Genomic DNA, 18,105 nt, shown 5'->3' on the forward strand with positions numbered 1-18,105 from the left:
TCATGGGTGTAAGCCACCCCAAGTTCATGTGCAACCCCATTCTGACCCACTGCATTTGGGCCAGTTGCACCAGAGGGGACAGGGGAGGAGACCAGTGATGAGCCTGGGGGAGGAAGGACACACACAAGTGTTTTGGCACTGGCTTGCTCAGCTACATTTTATCACACGGAAAAACCAGACAACAAGAAGTTCCCCTCAGTTCACTGAGGCAGCCTGGCAAGGGCTGGGGGGCTCCAGCCTGTGCTTGTGGGCCCCAGGCCTGGCCTGTACAACACTGGAGATCACTGAGATGGAGGCGTGCAGGGCTGGGTCTGAGGAAATAACACTGGATGCCATTCAGTGGAAATGGCACAGCCTGTGCCTGGGGTCCGGAGTCCTGTGGAATCGCAGCAGAGCAGGAGGGGCTGGAGCAATCCCAGGGCTTGGTGGTGAGGGATGGATGGCACAGCAGCACTGAGCCCCTCTCCCTGGAGCAGTGCAGTGAGGAGCTGGAATCCTGGCTATAGCCAGCTGGTGAAACATCCAATGGGCAAGGGAGCATTTCTGTGCTGTGAGTAACATGCCAGGTAGGCACGTGGGGCTGCAGGCCTGGGGCTGGGCTGCCTGGGCCACAAAGCTGGATGCTGTGGGATGTGGTGATTTCTTAGGTAATTTTAAGGAATTCCTAGAGCTGGAGCTCCTCTGGGGTTTGCACTAGTGAATTTGTGGCTGTTGCAAGGCTTGAATCCTGAGCTGGAGGTTTGGTTGACTCAGAAAGATGACTGTGGGGTGCTGCTGGAGGGACCTGGCTTGGGGTGTCCCCATTAAATCGGCTCAATGCAGCAGACTGGAGGCTGCAAGTCTTCCTGGCCCAGCCTGAGGCTGGGCAGTGACTGGGAACCACGGGCTGGTATGAACTTCCCACAGGTGGCCAAGGCAGCACAGCCCTGCTGGCTGTTGGCACATGCTAATGTGGTGCCACTGATCTAGGCCTGAGTGAAGAATGCCTTCTTTCCCCTTCGCTGCTGTGGCTTCCACCACTTTGGTCCTGGGTGCTGGCTCTGGGCTGGCTGGCCCAAGGCTGTGGTGTCAGCAGGGACAGCCCTGGAATCCATCTCAGCTGTGTTCAGCCTCCAACTGCACACACCATGTTGTCCAAAGAGCAGTTCTGTAGCCTCCCTTCACAGCTTCCAAGCATCCTGCTTTCTCCCCATGTTCCTGCTGGCCTGGCTGTGCTCCTCCTGTCCATGCCCGTGGCCCCTGTGTGGCTCTGTTGGCAGCTGCTCTCCGTCCCCTCTCTAAGCACAACCGTGGCACAGCCAAAGCATCAATCAGCACAGGCTACAATGCCTGGAAGACAATCCTTTGTCATGTTACAGAAAGGTGCCAAATAATTCATTCCCTAATGGATGCTGGCCACAACTTGGGCCCAGCTTGTGGCTGAGAGGCTCTCAGCCACATGTGCAACTGTTGAACAAGGGGTGGCTGCTGTGGGTCTGTCCCCCACGCTGCTCTCAGTGCTGTGCCCAGGGCTTCATGTGTTGCTCAGTGCCACAGCTGGAAGGAGTGATGAGCTGGCTCTGCTGGCCACAAGACTTGCATATATACATGGAGGTGAGCCTGTACAGGGAGGCTGTGGGGGTGGGTTACAAGCATGCAGGCAGCAGTTGCTGGGCCTCCCAGAGCATGTAGGACAGCAGCTCCCAGCTAAGGTCACCTGCTGTGGGGCTGCTGGTGTTTGTGTGGTGGGCGAGCTGCTGCTGGCACAGCCACCCCTGCTGTGGCCTCAGCAGCAGAGCGTAGCAAAGACCACAAGTGCACGATCAGCCAGGAAAGGACATGATGCTGGGGTTCTGCAGTGGCCCTGCAGAAGGAGGGAGGCTGTGGTAGAGGGGGCTGAGCCACGGGACAGTGTCCAGATGTGCTTTGAGGTTGTCAGGCAGGCAAAGACGTGGGTTAGGGCTTGCAAGGCTGGGCTGCTGCTGGAGAAGAGCTGAGTGTGGAGCACTGCAGAGCATTTGACTGGAAGCAGATTGAAGGTCTGCCTGTGGGAATGAGCCCAGCAGCTTCACAGCAGGACTAGGGCAGTGGAGTTCCTGAGGCTCATCCCAGCCAGTTGTCAGTGAGCTCTGAGATAGCTGAGACTGCTGCTTGACCGCAGTTCTGCCCCCTGTGAAATGCTGGGTTCAGAGCGCTCCAGACTTAGAAGGTAGCAATGAGCTGTTAATGCTTAAACCGGGTGATATCAATTGCTCGTGTTTGTGGCCACTGCCCCTCCCAAGCAGCCTGAGCCAGCCCAAGCCAGCACATGTGGCTCACTTGGCCAGCACCTGGTGGCCTTCGGGCAGTGTCCGCTGAGCTCATGCTCTTTGGGGCTTTACAGAACACTTGGAAAAGGGTTATTTACAGTTTAAAGCGCTGATCTCCAGGAAAGGACCAGTGCTTCCAGAGGGCCTAGGAATGACAGTCTGTTTGTTCATGGGTCTGTGTGCCTCGTCCTGTGCACCAGGTCCCCCACAATGTCCCACAGCTGCCACCTCCTCCCAGCTGGCAGCCTCTGTCTTCTGTCTCTCTGAGGCACTCCAGATGCTTGGGGATGCCGGTGGTCACTGGCGGTTTCTGCTGCCCAGTTTTCTTCTCTGACTGTCATCTGACTTGTGCACCCGGAAACATTCCTTCAGGTTCTGGGCTCGGATTTTGGGGTTCAGGATCTCCTCCCCCATAGAACTGGGGAACCAGCCCCTCTCCTGGTCATGAAGACGTTCCCCAAATATCCAGCCTGAGTATAGACAGACACAGGTGTAAGTGAGGAAGGACTGGGCCTTGCTCCTGCACTGGGACAGCTGTGCTGGAAAGAGCCATTGGAGCTGGCAGAGCTTTCTACTCAAAACCTGTGCTGGAGCACACCCAGGTTGTCCATCCTGCAAGGAGGCCATCTCACCTGAGCAGCATCATGTGAGGACAACTGGCTCAAAGGATGCCAGCAGAAAGCAGGAACTGCTGCCACCAAGTGCCCTCAGCTGTCCCTGGAGCCACAGGAGTGGTCCCCAGCAGACATCCAATGTGACTGAGACCACCAGCTACAAGAGTACCCAAGAGAGCAGGACCATGTGGCTGTGAAGCATCATGAAGGTAAGAATAGCACTGGCTTCTATCTGAAGTGGCTGTGCTAGTTCTACCATGGCCCATAGCTGGTGCTGGGAGGCTGTGCCAGTGTTGTCACAACTTAGGCAACCTGGATTGGCTATTAGGAGAAGGCAGTAACTTCCTTCTCTGCTGTGATGCTGATGCCAGAGCCTCTCCCTGCCTGGAGGGAGAAACTCACAACTACCTGCCTGCAGCAAAGCCCATCCTCCCACAGTGACTCCCAGCCCATCCCCATCCCATCCCGTCCCCATACCATCATCTGTCTTGTCCAGGATGTTGAGAACATCAGCCAGTTCTAAGGAGAGCTCATCAGGCTGCTGGGCCACGTACGGGTGGACACACTGGATCTGTGGGCAGTCTGCCAAGAGACAGGGCAAGAGTGAGGGATGGACTGGGATGGAGCCCCTTGAAGAACAGCACAGATTGGGTGGCTGTAGCCCCATGAGCTCTGCACATGGTGCCTCTGATCTTGTAAGGGCCTCTGGGGAAGCCAGGGAGTGCCCCAGCCAAAAGTAGCGGGGAAGCAACTCTTGGGAAGGGACCGGGTTCATGTCACCACCACCATGCTAGCCATGGGCAGCCTGGAAGGGAGGAAAGTGCTGGTGTAGCCCAGCCCAGGTTGGAGGGGTTGAGGTCAGGGCCAGGCCCAGGACAAGCCAGAGACAAAAGGAGGGGAGCTCAGGGAGAGGGTTCAGCTTTGGCATAGGTCCCAGGTATGTGGCTGCACTGAGATCAGGCAGAATGAGGTGTCCTGGGGTAGGGGTGAAGAGCTCCCAGCTCCCATGCTGTGTCTCTTACCAACAAGTCTGGATGTAAATGAAACAAATTTGGTTCTCCGATTTGGGGCTAGTGAAATCATCCAGCGCTTCATTTCACTCCTGGATAGGGGAGACAAACCAAAGCTGTGAACATGCAAGAGTTGTAAGGGCCCTAGTTCTCCTGCCCAGCCAGTTCTGGACTTCATGTTCCTCCTCCCAGCCTTTTCCTGCCTGCCCCTCCAGGGTCCTGGGTGCAGTGGTGATGCTGAGCCCCACTGCTGCACACCCTGGTTGGGATGTCACACGTGACACACTGCTCTGGGCCCTGCTGCACAGCCCTGGCTGTCCCCCACAGGCAGCACGGTCCCTCTCTGGGGAGGGTCCCTCTGCTGGCATTGCTGTCAAGAGCCAGCAGCCAGGTGGGGGCCTGGCACTCTCTGAGAAACAGCAAGCAAAGGCGGCTCCTGGCTGGACTGCTCAACAGGAGCAGTTTTTCTGGGAGATAAGCAGTTACAGGAACCATTTATTCCCGCAACTGCTGTGTAGGAACATTTAAAGGGCAGAGCTGATTAATTCCCTTGCAGAAGAGCACTGCAGCACACCAAAGGTACCACTTGCTTGGCAACAAGACCTTGTTGGAGCCTGAAGTGAACAGCATGCTGCAAAATCTGGACCTGCAGTTGGGAGGGTGAAGATCTCACAAATGCTGGAGAAGACCCAGGCTTGGCTCCCCTCAGGCTTCCCTCAGCCTCATGAGGAAATGGGGCAGTTCACCTTCACAGGCTCCAGCTCCTGCCTGGAGGACCAGCTGGGCTTCCATCTGAGAGTTTTCTACCTTCTCAGGTGGTTTTAAAGCCTGAGCTTGACACACATGAAAAGCCATGGGAGTGCCTTCAGGAAGGAGAGGGGCCTAAAAGGGGGATGTAAAGGAAAAGTGCTGGCAGGTTGATCTGTAGGGTTGGGAATACTTTATACTTCAGGTATGAAGAACAATGCCAAGGACCAGTGGAAGCACCTGCAGGTCACATCACATGAAGATGTGGGACAAGGGCCTTGGTCCCAGAGGAGCTATAACATGTAGAGGTCAAACCCAGAGTCCTGCCATGCTTGTGGCCCTGTCTGCATGCTGGGCCTGCACACAGATCCTTACAGGGCTCCATGGATCTGCCCACAGTGCCCAGCTCCTCTCAGCCTGCAAGGAGCCCACCCACACTGCAGTTCTATCGGTGCAACTGGTTGTGTCCAAATAAAGTGTCAGCTCCTGGCAGAGCCCACCCAGGGCATGAGCTGCAAGTTGCTACTGAGCAGCATTGTTGCAAGAGCTGCAAGAGCTGTAGAAGAGATGCAGAAGTCTCTGTTTGGCTCCCACTTATCTCTTCTAACTTTTAGTTTTCCAGTCTGTGCCCAGTACTACCTCCATCATTCCTGCATCTCTGAAACAGCAGCCTTCAGCAGTTGGTATGTCACATTTCAGTGCTCAAGACCTGTTGGCAAGCCATGTTCTGGATCACATACCTGCTGTGGCCACCTAGAAGATGGGACAGGATGCAGAGCATGGACCTGAGACTGCCTCCCCCGAGCTGAGCAAATGCTGGCCTGGTTTATCATTTGCTGCACAGCCAAGCCTCACAGACGTCACACGTGCGCTTGCCCTGCATAGTGTGAGTGACATCTCTATTTTCAGTGCAGCAGAGCTGCAGCCATATGTCTGGGGAGAAGGTGCAACTGCTCACTGTGCTGGGGGCTCGTTATCCTGGTGCTGATGCTGTGGTGGTGGTGAGGGGCAGTCAGGGTGCAACCCTGGTGTTCATTTAGGAATATGGATGATGAACAGCAGCCTGCTGACAGCAGACAACATCAACCTGGGGATGTGCATTGTCTCTAGGAGCTGTTTAGCTGGTGGCTAGAAAATGTGGGCCTGGTAAAGCTTGGGTCAGTGAGTAAGCCATGCCCTGTGCTCCAAAACAACTGGGTCAGTGCTAGTACAGCTGAATCATTTGCCCAGCCTGAGCTTGTTGGAGCCTGAAGTGAAAAATCAGTGAGCCAGAAAATCTGTATCCCGGGAGACCAGGAGGCCCTGAGCTGCAGAAGGGCTGCACAAGACTGGCACTGGCTGTGGAGACACAGAGGAAGTAGCCTTTTCTCCCACCTTCACCCACTAACAGGAGACACTTTACTCCACAGGGCGGGTCAGGCATGGCCATGATTCTTGTGAGTCAGTGGAGCCTCTGGAGTGTGTGAGTGTATATCCTGCTTGGTTTTACTTTCTGAACATGCTGCAGTCTATAAATCAGCTGGGGCCTGGTGCCTGGGCTGATTTCTGATCTCTCTGTCCCAGAACAGGGACTGCCTGTCTGTCCACCGCCCCAGAGGCCTCAAATACACGGTACAGGAGAGAAACCTGCCTAGGTGACCAGTAGCCTTGGGGCTTTCAGTAGCCTCAGGGGAGTTATGCTGGGCAGAGAGGTTGGTAGGGCCAGCTCAGCTGCAGCAGTGGGATCCCCCCCTGCCCATCCCTGGAAAGCCTGGACATCTGGTCCCCATGAAGGCAGGATGTAGGGAGAGAGCACTGCTGAGTGATAGCAGGGTGACTGGTACTCACTGGGATGATGCCTTCAGCATGTAGCTGGCCTCCCGGTCATCTGCGTTCTCTAGCAGCCTCAAGATGAAGACATTGGCCAAACTCTGCCCCTGATCTTCTAACTCCTCCACCCGAAGAAGCCCTCGGGGAGCAGAGTCAAACACTTGGTACTTGTCCCTGGGAGAGGTAAGAGAGATTAGGAAAAACTGTGGTTATTGCAGGAGACTTTTAGTTCAGCCACCCAGAATTGTACTGTGGACACAGACCAGAAATTGCTGCATGGAGGAGAAAAGGTGTCCTGCTGTGGGATGGGATGAGCGTGTGGCTATAAAAACCCACTGCAAAGCAAGGAACCCTCTCTGTACTCTGCCCTGGGCAGCCCTCATGGCCTGGAACAAGTTGCTTGCTCTGTCTGAGCTCCCCACGTCCAAAACACAGATGGCGCTCCCTCAAAGGGGATTGTGAGGCTTAATTCATTCCTATTTATGAAGTGCCTCTGTGTTTTCTGGATACAAGTTGCCACAGAAGCAAAACATTTCCCAGCGTACAGACACCGCGGCGACACGTTCATTAGGAACAGTGGAGGGGCAAGATGCTCCCTACCAGTGGGTCTAATCATGCCACAAAGGGCGTGCTGTTCTCTGCTGCTGTGTTTCACCAGTGTCTGCTTGCACAAGACACAGTCCTCAGCACAACAACATCCTCCTCAGGCAGGTTACACCATGTCAAATAGAAGCACTGGCCTCGGGTCAAAATTTATACCCCTCCCTGCTACTCTGACTTTCTAGTCGGCTTTTTTAGAGTTGTAACTGACTAAATCTGAGCTGTTCTTCAGGAAGCGATGAGTCAAAAATCACTTCTTGACAGTGTAACTCACCAGCCAATGTAACTCAGTTCCACCCTGCAGAAACTGCTGGATGCATAGTCACCCTGCTGCCCTGGGATCTGTTTAACTCCTGTTGGCCATGAATTTTCAGCTGGAGAGAGCTGTGCCACCCATGAAGAGTCAGCTGTGCTCAAAGGTATGGTGACTACTGGAGGGAGGTGTACATGTCAGGCCAAGGGATGTGCCTGTGCCTGAGGGACAGGATGGGGTCACAGCATGACAGGTTGGATAAAACTGGGGCAATAGAACTAATGAAGTATCCTGTGTACCACCTGAATTTTGCACTCACCCTGGAATTTGCCGGCAAATCACCAGCAGATCGTTGAAAAGGAACAGATAGATTTCTCTGAAGAGTTTCTTGGTGCGAAGAGTTCGTGACGTCTTTGGACCATTCATTTGCTGCAGTTCCCCCTGCTTCAGCAGCCAGCGGGAGTGAGAGATGATGGGTACAGACTAGAAGGGAGGAAAAGATGGCAAAGTTTAGGAAAGCAGCCAAACCCCATGGATTCAAGTAGTTATGATGCTGAAAGCACCAAGAGATGCAAAAGGAAGGGTGGTGAACTCCCATCACCACAACTTGCACTGCAGAGGCTGGAGCAGAGCTGCAAGGAGAGGGCAGTGTGCTCTGCCATCCACACAGCCCAGCACAGTGTGACAGAGGTTGGATAGGGGTACAGCAGGAGCCCAGGGATGGACAGATATTTAAGGATGGCAATGCTAGAGTGCCAAGTACTGGAATGAAACAGCAGCCTATGCCCTGATCTCTCTCTGAGAGATCCTGTCACGTGGGCTGAACTTTCCTCAACAGTAAGACTGACTTTTAAAACCACAGATTTGGCCTTTTGGCTACAAAAAACCAAGGTTGAACAGGTTTCCTCTGGTTGGGTCTGTCCCTGTCAGGTGGAGATACCATTCTTGCACCTATCACAGCATTTCTGCTGGAGTTTCAACACATATTGTGCTAAAACCAAGAAGCCCAGAACAAAGCACATCTTGCACTAGAAGAATACCACACTTCCAAATGACTGAAATATTGAAAAATACCTGTATAACTGTCACTCTTTCTACCTTCACTCCCAGTGCTCATCACATGCATGGTGGTACATTCTATCTTTTCAACCCCTTGCACTCTTCTTCCCAGAAGAGCCCTACCCATGCCAGGTCCCAAGGCAGATCTGCTCCAGAGATGAACCAGCTCCTGCCTGTCATTACAGCCTCAGCTCTACAACAGGTGAAGACAACTGTGTAGCCTCCCTCATCCACTACTGTCCTGTGGACTGTGGTCTAGCCCTGACACACTGGTAAAGTGCTCTATAAAAACCAATTTTTTTCGTTTTCGTTGTTCACGTACATAAAAAGATTGCTTGGAAGCTGAATATGATCCTTACAGTTTGTGGAGCAGACAGACCTGAGAAGCTTCTCTATAGCATTTAAGAAAAGAACTGACAACTTTATACTCAGCCCTGGAATTGAATGGTATATATCTGAGATATATATATATTATTGTGTTTATATGTATATAAAACTATGTAGTTAGATATACCACCTGGTATATATAACAGAGATCTGATCAGATACCCCTAAATATTGATGTAGTAATTCCCTCAGTGGAGCTGAAACAGATCAGCAGCAGGTATTTAGAGACTGTACACAATGCATAAATACAGAAATTAATCAAAATGGTGGGGCAGTCTTTGTCTGGGTATTTTTCAGTTTTAAAGTGTTTTGCTTTGTAGCTTTCATCGACCTTTAACATATTTTGTATGTAAAATAACAGCCGAAAGCTGACCTGCATTTTGAAGGGAGGTAAGAGGGAAGAGCCAGACCTGAGTGCTGGAGCAGGAGCACAGTGCACAGGAGAGGTGATGCCAACGTGTCCCACCTGTGTACGTGCACATCACACCGGCCTTGTTGCTGCCCCAGCCTCTGCAGCAGGTGTGCACTGAGCACACACAGAGGTGCTGTGCCTGCAGCAGCCCCTTTGGACAGGACCCTTTGGAGGCTGTCTGCAAAGTGCAGACAGTGAACAAAAGTGTCCAGCCTGTGCTTATACCTTGATCTTGAATTCTAGTTTCTTCTGGATGCTGATCATCTGCTCTGTTCGGCTCATCTTCCGGACACCTTCATTACATGCTTTCACCACCTGGGAAGAGAGAGGACAAGGTTTGTCTCTGTTGGCCTTAAGCAGGTAAGTGATGATGGACAGCATGAAAAGGCTTGACCACAATCAGGTAAGTGCCCTGCTGTAACAGGAATTGACAAAGCCAAGTTCTTTTATCAGCACTGTGGGTGCATGTAAAAGAGAAGGGGGAAAAAACCCCCAAAATCTGAGCAACCAAAAAGCTCCCAAACATCCAGAAGGTGTTACAGGTGGAAACTGACTGTCAGAGGACATATTAGGTGGCTACATTCAGTTACTGAACCAGACAGTACAAAACAGTGCTTCTGGTTGCACAGCGAAATGAACAGCTTGTTTTCCAGAATCTGACACATCATATATCTCATCTTCCCTGTTCCCAACACTTGGAATGAGGTACATTTGCAGTATCATCTTCAAGAAGAGAATGAAGCCAAACATCCTTTTTTCAAGAATGCAGATGCTGTAGTTCTGCCAAGCAGCACTAGATGCCAGGGCTATGAAATGTCCTAGGGAAAGAGACATTCATCATACAGAGCCCAGCTGTGTTCTGAGTACAAACTTTTAACTGAAAAACCACAACCAACGTGCAAGCACTATGCTGTTACAGGGACCTTAACCTAGATGCCATTGCCTGTTTCATAAGGAGCAACTCTCTTGAGAACTGGCTAGGTAGAAAAATTACATTGGAGAACAAGCTCCACTTTGTGCTCTGTTTCTGCTACTTAAAATCTAACAGAATATCAGTAACTGAAACTGTGATCATCTCTTGCCTCTCAAATAGAAAGAGAGAAAACAAACATACAGAAAAAGTAAGCATGAGATGGTCTCTGTTGTGTGCCTGTACCTAGCTGGATATTAGGTATCAGCTTAAACACTTACAGATAAGTGTTTAACTGTGCAAAAGAATTAGTAAACTGATCATGTGAGTCACTGATGACTGAATACAAACCCAGCATTTTTCCATCAGCGGCTATAGTCATCTGCATGCTACAGGAACAGTCTTCCTCAGGCTGCTGACTAATGGAAAAATAATTGGCTACCAGATGTGTCAAGAGGGATTCTGCAAATACTAACTCAATGCAGAACATCCTTAATTTATAAAATCCCTGTCTTTATCCCTAGTGATCTCCAAGCATACAGTTCCTATACTGGTTCAGGGCAAATCCAAGAGCCTGTTCTGTTCTAGTGCTTCAGTCAGAGACTGCAGGCCCATCCTAAGGCTGATGTTCTAGCACAGTTTTCAACTTCAAATACTTGTGTTGAACTGCAAGACTCAGGAGATGTTCCAAGCTTCTGATGGTGAAGGGTTCAAACACTGTCCCAGCCCATGTAGCTGCCAGCTATGTCTAGACCATTCAGAAATGGAATTATCCTGTCAAACCATATCAGGAACATCCCAGATGGGAAACATCCTACTGCCTTCATGGGGTTTTGTACCTATCAGTAACTAGCACAACTGAACACCACACCTACCTACCAGCTTCAGGGAAGAGGGCTAAAAGCTGGCTTGTGTACTTCATTAGGAAGCTGTTATTATTCTAGGTCAGAAGAAAAAGTGTGCTGTGTCGGAGGAGCCTGACACAGTTGTACTGTGCACACACTTCTCAGTCAGATCCATCACCTTCAGGTGTCTGAAAACCCTTTTGTGTTCTTGGAGACATAAAGGAAAACATTCTCTGCCCTTTCCTATGGCAGAAACAGACATCTATTGTTAGCAAGGGATTCGCTGTCACTGACATCTCTGTGCAAGTAGACTAGTCCATCCTTCAGACTTTAGGAAAAAACCTCTTGAAACACAGTGACAGAATTCAAAGAAACTGCTCCCAGACAGAACGTAGTCTGCAGGTGATTTTTACAGGGGGATGTGTGTGTGTGAAATGAGCATGGTGATTAATCTTAATGGCCCTCCATTAACTAATTCAAACTTACTGTTTCCAGTTCTTTATGTGCATCCAGGGCAGTGGATTCCCTGTCAGATTTCTCCTCCACTTTCTTCAAAATATTCTGCAGGGGAGAAAAGGCTGTGTGAATGCTGATCCCAGTGTGAGAGCACAGAAAGGTAAAGTTTGCTAGCCTACAAATTACTTCTGGCCATCAGCCTAATTACAGCAAAGGTGACACAGTACAATGACTCTCACCTCTTAGTTCCCCTTTCTCATTAAAACCTCTTCCCATCTGACCTTATATCTAAGAGAAATAAAACAGGTAGGTTCTTATTTTATAAAAATAAATTAATAAATAAGTAGACCTAGCACTAATAGACAGTGTTATTGGTAATCCCAGTGGGTTAAGACCATTTGGGACTGAGCTGTTTCCTCATCCCTAGAAGCATATTCTCCAGCAGTGTTTAGATAAGGTGGCAAAGCCCTGGCTGACTGGTCCAAGCCATCGTGGTGTAGCATCCCTGTGTCATCCTGCATGTGTGTGTCACCATCCTAACCATCAGGCAGCTGGATTAATGGACTGCTGCTACCCCTTCTGGCAGCTTGACAAAGCTCCTCCTCAACTCTCACCCAGTAAAAGCTATCTGGCAAATTCAACACTAATTCAGGGATGGACTCTGAGGGACTGAAATCCTTTTCCCATAGTTGTGGTGAATGTCTGACTCTGTGGAAAGGCTTCAGCCAGTTCTAGGGTCACTGTGGCTGTATCTAAGCCCCATTCACAGCTGCTGGAAAGGAAAATTCCAGGAGTGATGCAGAAGTCCTTTGTGAGAGAGAGAAGAGCAAAACTCTACCTGCACCAGCAGCTTGAGTCGAGTGATTCTTTGAAATGGCAGAATCAGGAAGGAAGAAAAGGACAAGCCTTTGCACTTGGGATCCAGCTCCAGCTGTGAGATCACTTCCCGAAAGGCTGGTTTGTCCTGGCTGAGAGGAGAGATAAAAAAGCTGAGAACTTTGAGAGCTACCCTGCCTGGGACTCTGGCATATGGCTGGTGACCCAAAAGCAGCTTGGTCCCAGAGACAGCATCTGCCTGGTCTCTCCCAACAGGAGAGAAGAGGGAAGGAGGGGACTGAATGCCTTTGGGTGTATTTTAGTTTAAATCTAAAACTATAAATAGTGTTGGGGGAGGGAAAAAATAGACTTCTAATGTACAAGCCACAGCAGTGCTCACATGTGTTCATATCTAGCTCAGCAGCATACACTGCGTGTGTAGGTGTATGTGAATGGGGTATGTGTCCAAGTAAATGAGTCAGAGGCATAATTATATATTTTTACACAGTTGGAACTCTGTGATAAGGTGAAATTCACACAGTCATAAGAACAAGACAAGCCACAAAGTAGCTCAAGCTTGAATATTCCTTGCTGCTTAGCTAGAGGATGGAAATCATAATCTGGCCTGAGAAGGGCAGAGGCCATGGCTGGGCCTTCCCTGATGATGTTTGCAGGACATGAGGGCAGAGCTGGGCCACAGACACAGCTGTGCAGAGCAGAGTGGTCCCAGCTGCCACAGGCAGACAAAGCTTCCTGGCAGCCATGGACTGAGTGAACCTGAGCAAGGCTTGTGCTGCTGGAGTCGTGGCTAGTTTTGGAAACAGCATGGATGCAAAGAGGTTGGTAACTGTGCAAAACCTGTCTGTACTGGGTGTTCCTCACAACATGTGAAAGAAGCCATTGGCTGAGTTCCTCCTTGCTGCAGCAGGTACCTGTCTGGCAGGGTGACTCACGGCAGAATGGAACTGCATGTGCCTGAGGAACAGTGAAATGGGGGAAACTGTGACACACCTCAGGCTTTGAGTTCAGCCAAGTGTTGCAAAATTCCTGTGCTAGCTGGGAGCCTGGGGAAGGGAGTCAGTTCTTTTCAACATGCTTTATGTATTCCTGCAGACAAAAATGCTGCCCTCTGAATTCACATTTAGGAATATCTCATCTCCAACAGGTCCCTTTCAAGCTCAAGCAACCCAGCCTATTGCTGCTTTGCTTCTAAGTGTTTAGATAATGACTGTAGGCAAATTCTTTCTGCAGCTGTATTGCTCACCTCTGACTGAAGGAAACCCTGTGGTACCCTCTTTTTGGAGAGAACAGCAGGCCAAGCTCAATAAAGGCCCCTTAAAATATTTTCCCCTCAAAAGTTAGAGAGCAGAGAAATGAAAGGACTAAACATTGTTACTCTTGCCTGAACCAGCAGATGCTATAGAAGAAAATACACTGCAGCATGTGCAATGGGCTGTCCTGAAAGAATCCAGGACATTGTAACTAGAGAAAAATTGATTCTTCTCCTCTCAAAGACAAGCTTGTAGGGCATTCGTTGTTTTGAGCTTGTATCAGAGAATTCCTACTGGACCAAAAGACTGGCTACACTTGAAAAATACTACAAAAATATGTTGGATTATACCCTCAGGCCTAGATCTGTGTATAACAGTAGAATGTGAAGAAAATAGCTTTTTAAATTTTTTCTTCTTTTAAGAAAATCCTGTTGTTCTGAAAAAGAATAGTTATGAAATTGGGAAAAATCTAATGCCTTGCTGAGAAGGTTGGGAAAAGCAGTGGCTGTTGTTCTCATCAGAGATCTGTATTCTTGGCCTTCCATCTCTTGCCTCTACTTGCAGGTTAAAAATACGTGCATTACACAAGCATGTACATGGCCCTGCACGCACCATAAATATTTCCTGCAGTTGAGAAATGCTGGCTTTGAGTTTACTTGCCATGTTACCTGCATCAACTAATCCTTACTATAAAGCCTTTAATTGTGTTTTCTTTTTACAGAATGCAGTGAGAAATCATGAAGAGGGAAACCCCATTTCTGTGCTATCTAGCCCTTTCTCATAAATACCAAAATTACAGCTAAATCTGTAGCTTGTGCAATTTTACAAAATAGTGCAGCAACAAGCGCTAGAACTCACAGGAGCTGCTTGTAGGTTCTCTCCTGGTAGGTCTGGTTGGAGACATAGGTGATGTACACAGAGAAGTGATTAACTGTGTGCTGGTAGACAATATCACACACGTCCGAGATCACAATGTTCTCCTCCACTCGCTGCTCAAGGTCCAACAGGAAGCTAAATGAGAAAGTCAGCACCCATATTAATTGTGACCTATCTGTCCCAGGCAATTCCCAGGAGAAGTCAGCTCCTCCATCCCTCTCCAACTGCAGTTACCTAAAGCTGCTGCTTTCAGTGCCACTCAGCAGCCAACTTACCGCTCGCTGACAGCCATGACATCCAGCACGTTGGAGAACAGGATGTGTGCCTCAGACTGGTGTAAGATCTTTTTCAGACGCTCATTCTCCATGAAGTGAGACACCAGCAGATTCAGACTCTTGTAATATGATGCTTCTGAAGTAACCAACTCAAACATGGCCTGGGGGAGAATCCCAAAGAAGAAAGTCAGCAGGTACCTTCTACTTCTACAGAGCATTTCACTGGGCATTAATGAGGACATCTGTGCTGCACAGCCACGGACCTTGCACCCACCCTGCAGGCCCAGGCTGCAGGGAGAGGTCAGCCCACAATCCATTTGCCACATGTTTTGTGAGGAGACAGTGAGTTAGTTTAGGAAGTCTTCCTCCCACAACCATCAGCCCTGACCTAGAGGAAACACAGCTGTTACTGTCCAAGTGAGACCCCCTGGTCAGCCCTGGCCATACACTTTTCTGCCCCAATTCACAACAGAACAGGACAAGATACAGTAGTGCCTAACTACTATCAGAAATCATAAATAATCTCCAAATTTCAGCCTTTGCTTATCCTGTTAGAAGAGAAAACCCTGGAGCAAAGCCTGGTTTCCTCAGGCCAAGGATGTGGTCTGTGGAAGCAGAATGGCAAATTGATGGTTTCGTTCAGAGATAAAAATCAGTTTAATGAGATGCAGATATAAAGTCTTCTACCTACTGCAAGTGCTGCAGGGACATTCCATGATTACCACTCAGAGATCCCTTACTCTCTGGGGGAGTGTATGTTGTCTCTGTTCAGAGATAGATACAAAAGGTGTTTATTTACACAACTACTGTATCCATTAGTTGAAGTAAGATTAACTGAAGACTTTCACAGAGGTTCAACACAATGCTGTTAAATCCTTCAGGCATCTCTTGATGAAGGGGTGCCTTGGGTTCCTTGTCCTGGGGCCCATGGCCCACACTGCCATTACTAAGAGAGGCAGTTGGTGGTTCAGTGAAAGTTTTGCTCCCTTGAATCTAAAGCTGCTTCAATGCTCTCCTTGTTCCCACAGCTCCCCTGTTGCACCCTGCTGAGGGTGGAGCTGGCCAGGCAGAGCGGGTGTCAGAGCTCAGGGACTGGTTCTCAGTGGCTGCTGGGGCACAGCTAAAGTTGAGGAGGTCATATGGAGCCACAGGTACATGCAGTGGTTTTTGTGATGTGTACATAGAGAAATATGCTCTAAATTAGCTGGGGGTCTGTCTTGTGGCTTGCTTGTTGTCTGTTTTTTCTCTTTAAAGAAATTATTTGGATTTTTTCACTGATCAGGTTTTGGCCTTTTCCTGGAAATATCACTGTGCATCACATAAGAACTCGAGGTAGAGACCTGGGTTGTGTCCCTGACACTGTGCTGCACTCCAAGATCTGGGTGAATGGGTTCAGAAGGAGAGACTGTTACTCAACCCAGAGCTGCTAAAACAGCAGTTAGTCGAAGTGACATTTCAGCCCTTTGCAGGGATGGCAGCCTAGGAAATGTTGCCAGTGGGCACCTAAGTCCAACAAGTGGTTTCCTGCACTAGAGGAGGAGATTGTGCCTGCACAGCCCCCAGAAGGGAGACAGAGCAAAGGGTGTCTATAAAGATGAACTTAGTGACCATGGAACAGACAGTGTTTAAGAAATAAGAGAACACTGGATTTTTTCAAGGCCAGATTCCTAATGAGAAAAGTGCAGGACTATCTGCTCATCTTTTCCCAGAAGCTTTACCCAGGCACTGGGTGAACCGGTGAGAGAACCTCTCTCTTTCTGCATGACCGGCTTAGCCCTAAATGTAACTTTTACAGGTTTACCTGTATCTTTTTATTGATAAATGAGAGAGGTGGAAATAGGCAAAGATGTACAGGATGTGTTAGGATAGCCTATCCCTTCCAGGTGTCCTGGAGATTGACACCTCCAATCATTTTGCACTGCAGCTTTCCAGAGACTCCAAGTCAGGATTTTTTTCTGCCAAGTCTGACTGCAGAATCTGTGTTTGCTGTTTGCTGTAGTGGAGGGTGCCACACCTGCAAGGGCAGGTCCAGAATGCAGGCTATGCTAAAGAAATAATGAAATCCATAGAGATAATATCTGTCCTGTTTGTTCCAATGGGGACAATAAAAAAAATCACTTTCCATGATACTTTTCAAGCATCCACTGCTCTTCCACTCAACTTTCTTGTTTTGATGCTTGAAAACAATTTTTTTTAAAAAATCTTGCATTGATAAGCTGCTCAGTAATTTCCATCATTGCCACTAATGAACACCAGATTTCTCTTCCTGTTGTAGTCTCTTTCACTTTGAAGATTATTTCAGATAACCAACTTTTTCTCTGACTGTTTAAGCCCTGCTCTGTCACAGCTCTGGTGGTGTTCCCTTCCTCAGCTCTGATGCAGGGTGTTCAACTTTCTTTCCATTTGTGTACCAGTATTTCTCCCTGTGATCAAAATAATGCTTTTGCTCCACCTTTCCCAGCTGAAGACATCCAAGCTTTTCTAGTCCCTGTGTTTACTACAGCTTTGAAGATAAAATGGGTCAGAAAATACAGTTTTGTCCTTAAGATATTTACTCCAGAATTTCTGCTGTCCTGTACTTCAGGAAAATTTCTCCAATTCTCCTTTATGAAGCTGAACATTTTACATTTACTAAATTAAGCCCTCATGTACAGTTCACTCTCACAGTTCACAGCCAACATGAATAGAGTTCCAGAACTGCAGGAGCAAGTAGTGCTTGCTTACAGCAAGGCTGAATTCAACATAATCTCTTCAATACCTTCAGTGATTTCTCTAGCCCTCCTTGTTTTCTGACCTTGATCCTCCTCACAAAGCAACTTCTCCACTCTATCTGTTCAATGTTCAGCCAATTTCACAGCTTTCTGGCTTGGAGCAATTTTATAATCTCTTAGTGTGCTAATCCCAGGACAAGCAGGAAGAAAATTTCAGGTCTGATAAACTAACAAGGCGCAGCACTTCTTTATGACAGCACTGTCCCATTCTCCAACTGCTTTATTTCTCTGGTTATTTTAACAGAAAGAAGAAAATTGAGCACACTTAATATGGAGGTTTAGCAGCACCAAGATTTTTTTCCCCAAAACCACATACAGGTAACAAATGTAACTTAACAGAAAGGACAAGTTTTGAAATCTATAGTGCATGCTTTTAAGCAAAATATTTCTCCATAAAAATTCTTCATTTTGAAGCAAAAATAAAAATAAAAGCCTGTAATTTTTCAGATGCCAGATTGTGTTTGTCATGCTGGCACTTGGAAGTACCGTGTTTTGCCAGGTAAACAGAGCAAATCCAAATAACCAGTGCAGAAGAAGAACATGGAGAAAAAACAAATTATTTCATTCACCTTCAGCCCTAACCCTGATACACTAACAGCCTGTGCTTGCTACCCCAAACTACTGTATATAAACACCAGTCTGCTCCACTAAGGGTGTGAATAACACAGCCCTTGGCGTGCACAAGATGAACTTTCCAGCATGACAG

General features: G+C 48.6%; 1 protein-coding gene across 1 annotated transcript in view; it reads right to left on the reverse strand.

The window, feature by feature from the left end:
• Positions 1-130: 130 nt before the first annotated feature.
• NGEF (neuronal guanine nucleotide exchange factor) overlaps positions 131-18,105 on the reverse strand; it is a 47,740-nt gene continuing 29,765 nt past the window's right edge. Inside the window, exons 8-17 of the mRNA XM_063166739.1 lie at positions 14,629-14,789; positions 14,336-14,488; positions 12,229-12,358; positions 11,421-11,495; positions 9,405-9,494; positions 7,641-7,804; positions 6,487-6,642; positions 3,925-4,004; positions 3,380-3,484; positions 131-2,758 (exon numbers count right to left, since the gene is read on the reverse strand). Of these exons, the coding sequence (XP_063022809.1) occupies positions 2,586-2,758; positions 3,380-3,484; positions 3,925-4,004; positions 6,487-6,642; positions 7,641-7,804; positions 9,405-9,494; positions 11,421-11,495; positions 12,229-12,358; positions 14,336-14,488; positions 14,629-14,789 (1,287 nt within the window). The 3' untranslated portion in view covers positions 131-2,585. The remainder of the gene's footprint in view (positions 2,759-3,379; positions 3,485-3,924; positions 4,005-6,486; positions 6,643-7,640; positions 7,805-9,404; positions 9,495-11,420; positions 11,496-12,228; positions 12,359-14,335; positions 14,489-14,628; positions 14,790-18,105) is intronic.

Source organism: Melospiza melodia, chromosome 12 (genome assembly GCF_035770615.1).
Source record: "Melospiza melodia melodia isolate bMelMel2 chromosome 12, bMelMel2.pri, whole genome shotgun sequence".
NCBI classification, from domain to species: domain Eukaryota; kingdom Metazoa; phylum Chordata; class Aves; order Passeriformes; family Passerellidae; genus Melospiza; species Melospiza melodia.